At 54.5% G+C, this 13225-nt stretch overlaps 1 protein-coding gene across 1 annotated transcript in view; it reads right to left on the bottom strand.

Moving 5' to 3' along the window:
* Positions 1-11450: 11450 nt before the first annotated feature.
* Positions 11451-13225, bottom strand: part of ARHGAP21 (Rho GTPase activating protein 21) — a 36704-nt gene continuing 34929 nt past the window's right edge. Inside the window, 1 exon segment of the mRNA XM_061554766.1 lies at positions 11451-13224. Coding sequence (XP_061410750.1) covers positions 13060-13224 — 165 coding nt within the window. The 3' untranslated portion in view covers positions 11451-13059.

Here is a 13225-nt window from a genome sequence, read left to right as displayed (position 1 = left end):
GCGCGCGCCGCGCGGCCTCGCTCCGCGCTCCCCCCCCGCGCGTAAAAGGCGTAAAAGGCGCGGCCTCGTTCCGTGCCGGGGGTCCCTGGGGCACCCGAGGAGCCGGCTCCGGCCTCGGGACCCCGGCGAGCACCGCAAAACGGGACCCCCGCGGAGTTGGGAAACTTTTGAGAAACTTTTGCCAAACTTTCTCAAACTTTGCCCGGAGCGGCAAGTGCAGGCTGCGCGCATGCGTAACGCGGCGAGCGGGAGCGGCACGGCTCAATGGAGGCGGACAAAGGCGCCGTGCGCCGCGCCGCCCACTCGCGCAGCGCGATGCGGGAGGCGCGGTGGGAGCGGGCAGCCTGAGCCTTCCCTCCTGCCTGCCCACCTTCCACCCACCTCCTCTCCTCGCCCACCTCCTCACCCACCTCCTCTCCTCGCCTACCTCCTCAGCCACCTCCTCTCCTCAGCCACCTCCTCTCCTTACCCACCTTCCACCCTCCTCCTCGCCCACCTACTCTGCTCGCACACCTTCCACCCTCCTTCTCACCCACCTCCTCTCCTCACCCACTTTACACCCTCCTCACCCGCCTCCTCTACTCGCCCATCTTCCCTCGCACCCTTATTCTCGCGAACTCAAGGCTTCTTGTGGAATGGCAACCCGTGGCTCCGCACGGCCCCTTTTGGCGTCCCTCGGTCTCCGCGTCCCCACGTTCCCCCACCCTCTCTCGTCAGTCCTGCTCCCCACACTCCCTCCTGCTAACTCCTCATCCTGTATCACCCTCACCCTGCCTCGCTCTCACTCACGCTGCCTCACCCTCACCCCGTCCCACTCTCACCCTGTCTCACTTTATCCGTGTCACGCTCACCCCGTCTGGCTCTCACGCTCACGCTGCCTCACACCCACCCTCACCCCGTCCCACTCTCACGCTCACTCTGCCTCACTGTCACCCTGCCTTACTCTACGGAGACACAAAGACACCAAACGGAGACACAAAAACACCAAATAATGACACGATAATGGGAAGCGAGAGGAGGTTGCATAGAGGAATAGGATTACCGATGAGAGGTCATGGAAAGAGGGCGGTGGAGTAAAGAGAGGAGGGGGGGGGGGTGAGGTGTCCACTGCGCCCGTGGCTTCAAGACGAGCGCAGTGCGAAGAGAAGCGCGCTCCTCTCGGGGAAGACCACGGAACAGACGCTGGATCCACATCCCTCCGCGCGTGTCTCTCCCACGACAGAGACTCTACAAAGGCGTTGTGCAACGCGTTTTATTTGTAACACTTGGTCTGGTGGTGACGTGGCCCATCGGTAGCGCGTTCGTCGCTTGTTGTAGAGGCTCACGGTTGGAATCCAGCGGTCGCCCTTATTAATGCTGTGGGAGGATTAAAGGTAAAATACGACGCGTCTCCTCCTGCTTCACAGTGAATGCTAAAGATCACGTGACGTCATTCGCAAGAGTAGATAATTACGTGATCGAATCCAAATAATCTAATCCGAATGAAAACAGTGTTGAATTGAACTAGGACCCATATCTATCAGAAAGGGTTCTTGCATATAAACATCTGACAGTTCACCGGCATTGCTTTAAGCAAGCGTGGCTCTGCTGATGAGACACTAGATGTCGAAACGGGTCCAGTGTTTTCTTGTTTTAAACCAATGAAGCTGAAATTATGCACTCCCAGAGGGCAGCGTGGCTGATGGGATGTGTTAAAAAATACTTTTGTATCTTTTTTGGGCGGAGGGACAGACAGAGGGAGGAGTCATTGTCCACTGCATTGATTCTCGTGCTCGCATTGTCCGCGCGCACGACGCGAGTGATTGTTTCGTCTCGCAAGGGAGAGCGGGGGCTGTGTGGCCGCGAGGAGGTTGAGAATCCCTCTGCCTGGGGCGCGGGATGGGGGGGCACACAAGAGCCGCTGCCCTTTGGCACAAAGCGCTGCTTCTGCCCCCTTTGCCGGGGGGGGGGGGGTGTGGAGGTAACCGAGTGAGCGCCGCGCGCCTCTTCACGGCTCAGACGCGGCTCGGAGCGGCGGCGCTCCCGCACGCCGCTCCGCTAATCTCTCCCGCGTTCAATGGGCGCGCCTCTCTTTATTCGGGGCAACTTGTTGCTTTTTACAAAGGTAAAACTAACGTTGTCCTTTTCAAACATTTGTTCGGCCAGAGATGAATGCCGAGTCGAGCCGGTGGCCCCGAGGACGCGCGCATCTCCGTCATCATCGTCCCATTGTGGTCGCCGCGTGCGCTCGGCCAGCGGCTGTAATGAGCGCGGGGCCCCGTTGGGTGGGGGTGGGGGGGTCAGAACTTACCACCGGGAGGGGGGCAGGGGCGCAGGCTGCGGCATGGAAACCGTGCAGGAATAAATTCGAAAGCGAACGGGGAACGTCAGCGCCACGTTGCAGCGACCAAACACGAGCACGCAAAGTGAAACAAACGCCTGATTGGCACAGGGCTGCTAAGCCGGTAACCGTTTCCATGATCGATTTTCGGTTACAAGTGTCAGGAACCCGGCAACATTTTCCAGTGGTGATTTAGCAATGAAAAAGATGTGTGGCGTACGCGAACCTACAAACGGCACGGCCGCCAAAAAGCTACCGCCGTGGTTTATTGCCCTCGTTTCTCAGTGAAGAAATTAAGACGTAGCCCCTATAATGCCCCACTCACGACACTGCTGGCGAAACAGCCTCCATTCGAGGGAGCTCTGTAAGGTATTTGGTCTACTCTTCCATCTCTTGGGAAGAGGTGAACGTACCCACACTTTACCCAACCACACGCTACCTGCCGATCAGTCATTTATACTGTTTGGGTGGACAGCGAAATATAAGATGGCACCATTTTTTCAACTGCCGCCGGGAGATGGAGTGGATTGATAGTCTCGTGTGCGAACCATTACACCACGCACGGCAGCTCCTTTTCTTAGTTAACAGCTAACGTGACGCGTCTATACGTGTGGAAAACTAAAAACCGGTTTTTACCGATAATTTTTTCATGCGGTTACCGGTAATGCAAAAAAATCAACCCGATTGAAGAGCCCGACACGCCCTGGAGCCCGACCCTCCTGGCCTTCCTGATGGGTCCCGAGTGTCCCGCGAGACGCATTCATCCTCCTGGCAGGGGGCGCCAACACCGGGAGATGCCCGGCAAAACCCAAAAGGCGAATTGTGCTCAACCTGGGAATGGAGAATGTCCACGCAGACCGGCAGCGTCGCGGCCCGCAAGTCCGTGACCATCGACAGCAAGTAATGGGCGTTGATAACAAACAAAAAACCTCTCCAGTGGTGTGCGACTGTGGTCATCCAGATCAGACCATGCAACATAGAACGACGCAATGCTCGATCCACGAAACGAAGCAGCAGTGGCGTCGTAACGACATTATCGGCTCAGGGGGTTCGGCAATCGGTCAGGTGAGGCCCCAATATTTGATTTGCATTAAATTTAAATAAAACGTGGAACGTAAATGAAAGCATTTTCGTTAAAAAATACATTTAAACCGCGTTTTAAATACGTTTGTGTTCTTTTACACTGTTGAAAATATGTCTTGTAGTGGTTGTCAATGGGGACCCCAACACGTCGCTTTGGCCACCAGGAGGGGCCAAGGCCGACCCCACGCTAGCTGCGCGACTGCGAAGGGGACATCGCAGCGATACACTCCGCTGCTCCGCACGCGGTTATTTGGCTTCACCACCGAAATGTGAAATTGTAGATGTTGCTCTGCACCCCAACAGCCGTACGAAAGAAGAAAAATGGGCGTTGCCACGTGGCTCTCAAGATGGTTTCCCATTCAAAGTGGTACTCATTTTGCCGATCCCGGAAACATGATGTTAGGCTGAGTCAAACCCCAACCAGAATTGAACTCGCAACCGTCGATTGCGAGCCCCTCGCTCCCCTGCTGAGCCACCTGGCCCAATGCTCCCTCGCTCCCTACCTCACTCACTCGCCAAATCATGTTTTAAGGAACTCGGACTGTTGAGGCGCCTCTGAAGAATGACGACTACGACTACATTGTTGTTGTTATAGACGAGGCTGAATATAGCAACGCGCACATACCTAAAGAAACGCATTTCATGAACTCGTTTATATTAAACTGCACCCGAGCTGCCAGCTTCTGGCAGGGTCTCCCGTCTCCATACAAGTCACTGCGTGACCCCCACACACTGACCCTCACACAGTGACCCTCACACACAGTGACCCCACACACAGTGACCCCACACACAGTGACCCCCACACACAGTGACCCCCACACACTAACCCTCACACCGTGACCCTCACACACAGTGACCCCACACACAGTGACCCCACACACAGTGACCCCCACACACAGTGACCCCCACACACTGACCCTCACACCGTGACCCTCACACACAGTGACCCCACACACAGTGACCCTCACACACAGTGACCCTCACACACAGTGACCCCACACACAGTGACCCCCACACACAGTGACCCCACACACACTGACCCTCACACCGTGACCCTCACACACAGTGACCCCACACACAGTGACCCTCACACACAGTGACCCCACACACAGTGACCCCCACACACAGTGACCCCACACACCGTGACCCCCACACACAGTGACCCCACACACAGTGACCCTCACACACAGTAACCCCCACACACAGTGACCCCCACACACAGCGACACACACACACAGTGACCCCCACACACAGTGACCCCACACACAGTGACCCCCACACACAGTGACCCCCACACACAGTGACCCCCACACACAGCGACACACACACACAGTGACCCTCACACACAGTGACACCCACACACAGTGACCCCCACACACAGTGACCCCCACACACAGCGACACACACACACAGTGACCCTCACACACAGTGACCCCCACACACAGTGACACCCACACACAGTGACCCCCACACACAGTGACCCCCACACACAGCGACACACACACACAGTGACACCCACACACAGTGACCCCCACACACAGTGACCCTCACACACAGTGACACCCACACACAGTGACACCCACATACAGTGACCCCCACACACAGTGACCCCCACACACAGCGACACACACACACAGTGACCCTCACACACAGTGACCCCCACACACAGTGACCCCCACACACAGCGACACACACACACAGTGACCCTCACACACAGTGACCCTCACACACAGTGACACCCACACACAGTGACACCCACACACAGTGACACCCACACACAGCGACACACACACACAGTGACCCCCACACACAGTGACCCCACACACAGTGACCCCCACACACAGTGACCCCCACACACAGTGACCCCCACACACAGTGACACACACACACAGTGACCCCCACACACAGTGACCCCCACACACAGTGACCCCACACACAGTGACCCCCACACACAGTGACCCCCACATACAGTGACACCCACACACAGTGACACCCACACACAGTGACCCTCACACACAGCGACACCCACACACAGTGACCCCCACACACAGTGACACCCACACACAGTGACACCCACACACAGTGACACCCACACACAGTGACACCCTCACACAGTGACACCCACACACAGTGACCCCACACACAGTGACCCCCACACACAGTGACCCTCACACACAGTGACACCCACACACAGTGACACCCACACACAGTGACACCCACACACAGTGACACCCACACACAGTGACACCCACACACAGTGACACCCACACACAGTGACCCCACACACAGTGACCCCCACACACAGTGACCCTCACACACAGTGACACCCACACACAGTGACACCCACACACAGTGACACCCACACACAGTGACACCCTCACACAGTGACCCCCACACACAGCGACACCCACACACAGTGACCCCACACACAGTGACCCCCACACACAGTGACCCTCACACACAGTGACACCCACACACAGTGACCCCCACACACAGTGACCCTCACACACAGTGACACCCACACACAGTGACACCCACACACAGTGACCCCACACACAGTGACCCCCACACACAGTGACCCCCACACACAGTGACCCCCACACACAGTGACCCTCACACACAGTGACTCCCACATACAGTGACACCCACACACAGTGACACCCACACACAGTGACACCCTCACACAGTGACCCTCACACACCGTGACCCCCATACACGGTGACCCCCACACACAGTGACACCCACACACAGTGACACCCACACACAGTGACCCCCACACACAGTGACACCCACACACAGTGACACCCACACACAGTGACCCTCACACACAGTGACACCCACACACAGTGACACCCACACACAGTGACACCCACACACAGTGACCCCCACACACAGTGACACCCACACACAGTGACACCCACACACAGTGACCCTCACACACAGTGACACCCACACACAGTGACCCCCACACACAGTGACACCCACACACAGTGACACCCACACACAGTGACCCCCACACACAGTGACACCCACACACAGTGACCCCCACACACAGTGACACCCACACACAGTGACACCCACACACAGTGACCCCCACACACAGTGACACCCACACACAGTGACACCCACACACAGTGACCCTCACACACCGTGACCCCCCCCACACAGTGACACCCACACAGTGACCCTCACACACCGTGACCCCCACACACAGTGACCCCCACACACGGTGACCCCCACAAACTGTGACCCCGCACAAAAATATCCCCCGTATAACCTTGTCAGACTGTCGGGACAAGTGCTGTTAGCGAACATCTACGAAGGGCGGCACGGCACACGAGTGGGTGGGTGGCCAACACCACGCCTGGCCGCCTTTGTTTCCCCAGTGACGATGTTTACACATCGCCCCAGGTACTGATTTGAGGCTGAGTCGACCTACGGGAGGCCCTCGGCTGGCTTGATAATCGTCGCTGGCGTTGGCCGTGAGCGGGAATCGAACTCGGGCCGACGGGTTCGTAGCGCAGCGTAGCGCGAACCACTGCGCCACCGCTCCCCACAACGCGGAGTCGAACTGGAGCCGGACGCTGGCGCGGAAGGCAACTCGCGGCGTCCGCTCATATTTTGTCCCCCTTTGTCGAGTGTTTTGATCGAGGGAGGGAGGAGGACATTGTCCTCCCGCCTCAAAGGCCCCACGCACGGCGCAGATAAAGTTGCCATCTGTTGGTGGCTCTTGCCGCGGTTGACATCAGCGCAGCTGAAGCAGCAAAGTCAATGGCAGCGCGGCGAGGCGGCGGCGGCGGCGGCGGCCCCACGTCCCGCGGGCCCGAGCCTGCGACCCCGCGCACAGACAAAGGGGCGAGTGGCCCGGTGGCCCGGTGGTGGCGACTCGGGCCCAACAGGCCGGCTGCCCCCCCCCCCCCCACCACCCCTCCCCCAACCCTCGCCTGGCCCCCCCATCCCCCCCGATGGGAGCGTCACCCCCAGGCCACCGCCAAACACTCCCAGCCGCGGGCGGCCCGAGCCCCCCTACCCGCGGCGCCAGCAGTCAGCGCGCACCCCCAACCCCGACCCCTTCGGCGGGGACACAGGGACCCACGCGGAGCGCATTCGCGCCGGGGCAGCTCTCTCTCTCTCTCTCTTCTTCTTCTCCTCCTCCTCTCGCTCCTTCTCTCTCTCGCTCTGTCTTCTCGGTGCGCGGTCGCAGCCGCGTGTCATACGCGGCGCGGAGCTCGCGAATAATGGATGCGAGTCGGAGCCCAGACCGCACTCCGCTGCGTGCTTGCAGTGTCGACGCGCATCATCCTCGCGCGAGTGAGGAAGATGGATCGCGCCTCTCTCCCCTCTCCCTCCGCAACATTAATAAAGCGCCGGGGCCGAGCGAGAGAGGGCGCGCGTTGTTTTGTCCCCAAGTGTCATCGTACTGCTGGCCATTGTGCGCCGCGCCTGTGTGGAGAATTTCTGAGGAATTCATATGCATATGCGTGCGCATGATGACAGCCCCCTCCCGCTCCCTGTCTGCCCAGGGCCTCTCTCGCCTGCTCTGCAGATGGTTTTGAGCGACCGCGACTACAAAACCTGTCACTCGCCAAAGCGAGAGTGGGGGGCCGCGGGTCTCCGAGCAGAGAGGGGGGGGGGCAGGGGGGTTGTCCGGCCGAATGGGACCTGCCTTTGTCTGGATGTTTAAAGTTGTGGTGGCTTTCATCTCCAGCGCCAGAGTCAAGGGACAGAGTGGATGGATCGCCCCCGGAGACGCCGCGACTCGGGGCTTTACCTCTGCCATTCAAACTGCGTTCTCGCCGAGCGCGGATATGAAAGATAGATTCTACAACGCGAAACAATGACCAGCGTCGCTGTGTAAGAACTTCGTCAACACAATAGACAGGCAGAAGATTCGCCCACACATCTCCTTCGCACGCTGAAGAGAAACACTCGCAGAGTGGCTGATGAGAGGAGTGAAACGATTTTATTTTACGTGGAGGGCCGGATATGTGGTGGCGCATAGTCTCTTATTTATCCTGTATATATATGTATGAAGAGTTATAACAAGTTCGAACAAGATTGCCAGACTGACTGCTCTGGTAGTTGTGCACAAGCGCAAATGAATTGTCCCTGGCTGCCACCGTCTGGGCTCCGTGTCCGTGGGTTTGTGCATCAGCCCCAAAAGCGGACAAGCAACAATGCGGAGCCGATGCTGCTCCAGTGACCGCACACAGCAGGGTTGTGGAGACCAGCGGGTTCATTCTGTTGCTCACATGGACAAAGGGAACGTTGTTTCGGACGGATGTCCTAAATCAACAAGCGAATATATGCACACGGATACGGAGCGTTTTGCATGGAACTCGGAACCACATCCTATACATCGGGCCCTTGCCGATAAACAACTGGCAGTTCACAAGCATTGGTTAAAGGCGAGACCAACTCTGCTGATGAGATACTAAATGTCAAAACCGGTCCGGTTTGCGCGTGTGGAACCAATGCTGCTGAGATGCACTCCCAGAAGGCCGTGTGGCTGATGCGGTGTGTAAAAAGTTATTTGTGTGGAGAGGTCGGCGACTTGTGTGCTTATTTATTTGACTGACAGTGGTCCAGATCAGACTCGGCACGTTCTGCTCTCGTCTGCTGCTGCAGTGGCCGGGAATTGCACGGATGAGCGCAGCTCGCGTGATGGCCGAGGAGCACTTGCAGCGTCCTCCCCGTATCCACTCGACCCACAACACAACCTCCTCCTCCTGCCACGTTGACTCTGTTCCATCTCATCCTCCACCGTGTAACAACCACCGTGAGCCCACTGCAGGCAACGACACTTCTCTCTGCTTCGTCCCTCTCCCATCGTCTTTTCTCAAGCTCTTAAAATCACATTGCTCAATGCAAGGTTATTTTAAGAGCTACGCTTCTGAACGTTTGTAGGACGTCCTGAGACGAAGACAATTAGGTGAATTACATTAAATTCAGTCATGTTCGCGAGTTTATTTGAAAGGGCCGGACAAGTTGAAAGCTACATTTTTATTTCACGTTTACATAAACATACCACACAAGTGTATGGAATTTTACACGACAGGGCCCAGCACGGTCGTCGTTGTCAAGGGATGCAGTTCGAGGTAGCAGACCACCCTGGTTAATACTTGGGTATTAATTTGGGTATTAACTTGAGTATTAACCATAAGAACGTGCCGTCTGCCGCGCAGTGGATGCGAGTGAAGCAAATGAATCGATTGCGAAACACAGCAATCATCGCCCCCTGCTGCGGAAACTCAATAGGACTCAAGTCAGAAGAGCCTCCTCAGCGAGGCTTTCCCGGGTAAACAAGCGGAATACAGCAAATAATAATAAAAAACATTCTGTATCCTTCATTCCCAGTCCCCTACTTCGTGTACAGGAATCTGCTTTAAAACTTAGCAACTTTAACGGCTCCCAATCCTGTAAGAAAATAAATGTCACCGTCTGTATAAAACGCGGCGCTCGTCACACGGTGCGACGTTAGAACCTTAGCAAGCTGAACGATACAGCTGTCTCTGGAGGGGGTGTTGCACGGATGATTTTCTGGAGTGAAACGACTGGAAAACCGCACCTATCGCAGAAGCGCTGCTCTTGTAAATCACGTCTGGAATGATTTACTTTTGTTAACAGCTCAACTATTGGTGGAAACGAGAAGGAAGCAGTTTTGGGTCGTTAACCGATAACTGGTGAACGTTTTCAGAATCGGTTACCGATTCCAGAAGTCAGGCACCAACGAGCTGGAAAGGTATTTGATATACTCTTCCAGGCTTACCAGATGTGTTTTGAAAGATGTGGGCATAACCACACTTTACCCCGCCACATGTGACCTGCCGATCGACAGTTAATTTTACAAGTAAAAATGTTACGTTTACTGCTCTGTAAGTTTCCTTGTGTGGCGTACCGGTGACCGAGTTTCCCACGAGGCGGCTGGTAACACAAGAAACTCCCTTCAAGTGTCCTGGTGTAACCCTACCCACCTCGATCAGCCCTGGCACATTTTCAAAAATAGCAAGCATCTCTGCAGGAAGCGTGGATGCATAATAAAGGAAAGCACGCGCATTACAACAAAGTGTTACTTTGCAAAACAACACAAAGTTACAATTAAAGTGCAAATAAAAATAAGACAAGAGGGTGAGGAGTAGGGGCACGTGGAATGGCAGTCAATTTATTTCCAGTGTAGATAGCGTCTCCCGTTTGAAAGTCGATCGTTGTGATACAGCATTACGTAGCATATATTAATTTTACATGCAGCTTGTTATTATAGTGTCAGGTTACAGCTCTTTTCCTTCTGACAATCATGAACTATATACATGCTTACATTTACAAACCCTATTGCAATTATATGACGGCGAAGTGTAACAATGTACAAAGTTAGTAGTTTTTGTTCGGTTTAAATACGGAATTTACTTTACATCTGCAGTTCTAGCGTTGCCATCTCATGGCCAAACTTAACACTGTTCAACAAATAAATACGCAACTATACATTAAAGCAAACAGGGCCAGCAGCCGAGGCCGTGGCGTGGGCTCGCTCCATCAACTTCAGCATCGGAAATGGCACTTTTAAAATCTTAATGCAAGGTGCTGGGGATTGCCACCCTCGCCGTGAAACCACGGCACAGGCGGGGGACCACTCCCCGACGGCACAGAAGGGCTCCCCACGGCACAGAAGGGCTCCCCACGGCACAGAGAAGGGACCCCCACGGCACAGAAGGGCCAGCCCCCCTCCCCAAAAGCCCCGCAAGCCCAGCGCCACTCAGCCACGCCTCGACCTCACGAATTTTGCATAGTAACCTCGTACAAAAATATATCCGGCCATTCTAGCAACAGCTGCTAAATAGTAACCTTTTAACCGCTGCGCAAAATGTCGTGGTGTTATTTACACGGCAGCCGGTGCTTGTAATTGGCGCTATACATGGCATGGTACGTGTATACATTTCCCCGCGACTTAACATCAAAATATAAGACAATAGAGCAGTGAAACTAGAGACAACGCCAGCAGCAGACTACTTTCCCTTATTGTGAGTCAAGATCACTTTGGCAATTTTGTACATATCCACACTCGCTGGCACTCATTTGGTTGGGCTTGCTCCAATTAAATTGCCAACTGGGGCCACCAATCCCATCAGGAGGGCATTTGTTAAAATGTTAAGTTGATGCCCGGAGCTTAAAACACCTGTAGCCCATTTCTCCCGTGCCCCACACTTTCAACAAAACCTTGCGCATCTCACGCTTCCTCTTGCCTGGGAATTGTGTATGTGGACACACGGGTTAAAACTTTTTGATTTGCTCGGCATGTAATATAAAAATCCCTTACCCACACGCTAAGTGAAGTTAAAAGCTAGCTATAAATATGAATGCACATAATGCTTTGATCCCTAATAATATATACTATTGGCAGAGCAGCACTGGTGGCCACATGCACGGTGCCAGCCAAAAGCCTGGCCCATACTCAGGGTCACACAGGCCATGCCATCCACGCCCCTGGCCCTGAAGCGATGTGTGCTCAAGGTTAGGGTTGTTAAACGCCAACTGGTTCAGAATCAGTTACCGGTTCCTGACAAGTAGAACCGGTAACCGATTCTTGTGGAATTTGGCAGGCGTGAACGGCGGCCTACGCCGCTGCGTGGTGTATTGCTGCTCGTTTCTCAGTTAAAAGATGAAGGCGGGGCTCTGGAATTGCTGGCTTACCCCCCCCCCCCCCCCGCTGGTGGAAGAGCCCCCAATGTAGGGGGCTCTAGGGGTTATTTGGTCGATTCTTACACGCTGTCCAGACGTGTTTGAAGAGGTTGGAGGATACCCACACTTTACCCCACCACACTACCTGCCCAATGACTAACTGCGGTGTAACTCATTTATACCACTGGGTGGACAGTGGCGGGGGATTTGAGAAACGTTGCACCATTGCTTCAATAGATGTGCCGGGAGATAGAATCGTACTGGCAACGACTGGATTGCAAGTCCAGCGTACTAACCGTAACACCACTGTGGTAGCTCTCATCGTTTCCTCAGTTTAGAAGCTAAATCTGTTATGTTTATTGCCAGACATTATGTTTATAGGGGAGGCAAACCGGTAATGTTTTGACTGTATAACAACCCGACCACAGCTTCATGTGCCCAATTCAGATGAGACAGAAGTCTACTTGATTAAGACTACTTGTGTCTGTCATCCAGCTGTGTGGACAGAGAACATGCGCGCGCATACAGAGCGTGGCCCAGGAGTGAGCGAGCTTGAGCGAGGCCTCCAAACACGAACACGCGCCACCATGCTCGCGGCAATTGGTCCACACGTCACTTGTAACTATGTGTTCAACTGCTAAAACAATTAAAACTTCGGTATGCTGTTAGGTTTGTTTTAAAAGTACAATGTAAAAATAAAACGCAGTTTTTTTCGTTAGAGTAAGAAAATAAGGTCTGAAGTGTTTTCACGCCACTTAGAAAAATGTTAGCCAACCAATTTGCTCAGTCGAATGTAGCGTACGAAATGCACCGCGCATAATTAGTGTAGGAAACCACCAAGCTAAAACATCGCAGCGTCCACTATATACTTGTGCTGTAGTTTCTAAAAATACCACAATGATAGAAAAAACTAATAATGTAAATTAAAAAAGTTGTTTTTAATGAATGATTGATGCAAATGTGCCCCAGGTAGGTAAATGCTTTCACAAGTACTGGTAGAAGCGCGAGGTTAACACCTGCTGCTGCTGCTGCGTGAGTTTATGAGGGCGGGGGTCCCCGGGCCGGGGTTCGGCCTTGTACACGTTAGCATTGTCATCGCCGTGTGAGCCAGGAGGCCCTGGGGCAAAGGGGGCCTCTTCAGAAAGAACT

This window comes from Lethenteron reissneri, chromosome 20, assembly GCF_015708825.2.
Source record: "Lethenteron reissneri isolate LAM-NWPU_2019-01 chromosome 20, ASM1570882v1, whole genome shotgun sequence".
NCBI lineage: Eukaryota > Metazoa > Chordata > Hyperoartia > Petromyzontiformes > Petromyzontidae > Lethenteron > Lethenteron reissneri.
Note: the sequence above shows the minus strand (reverse complement) of the source record. Positions and strands in the feature narration are given on the sequence as shown.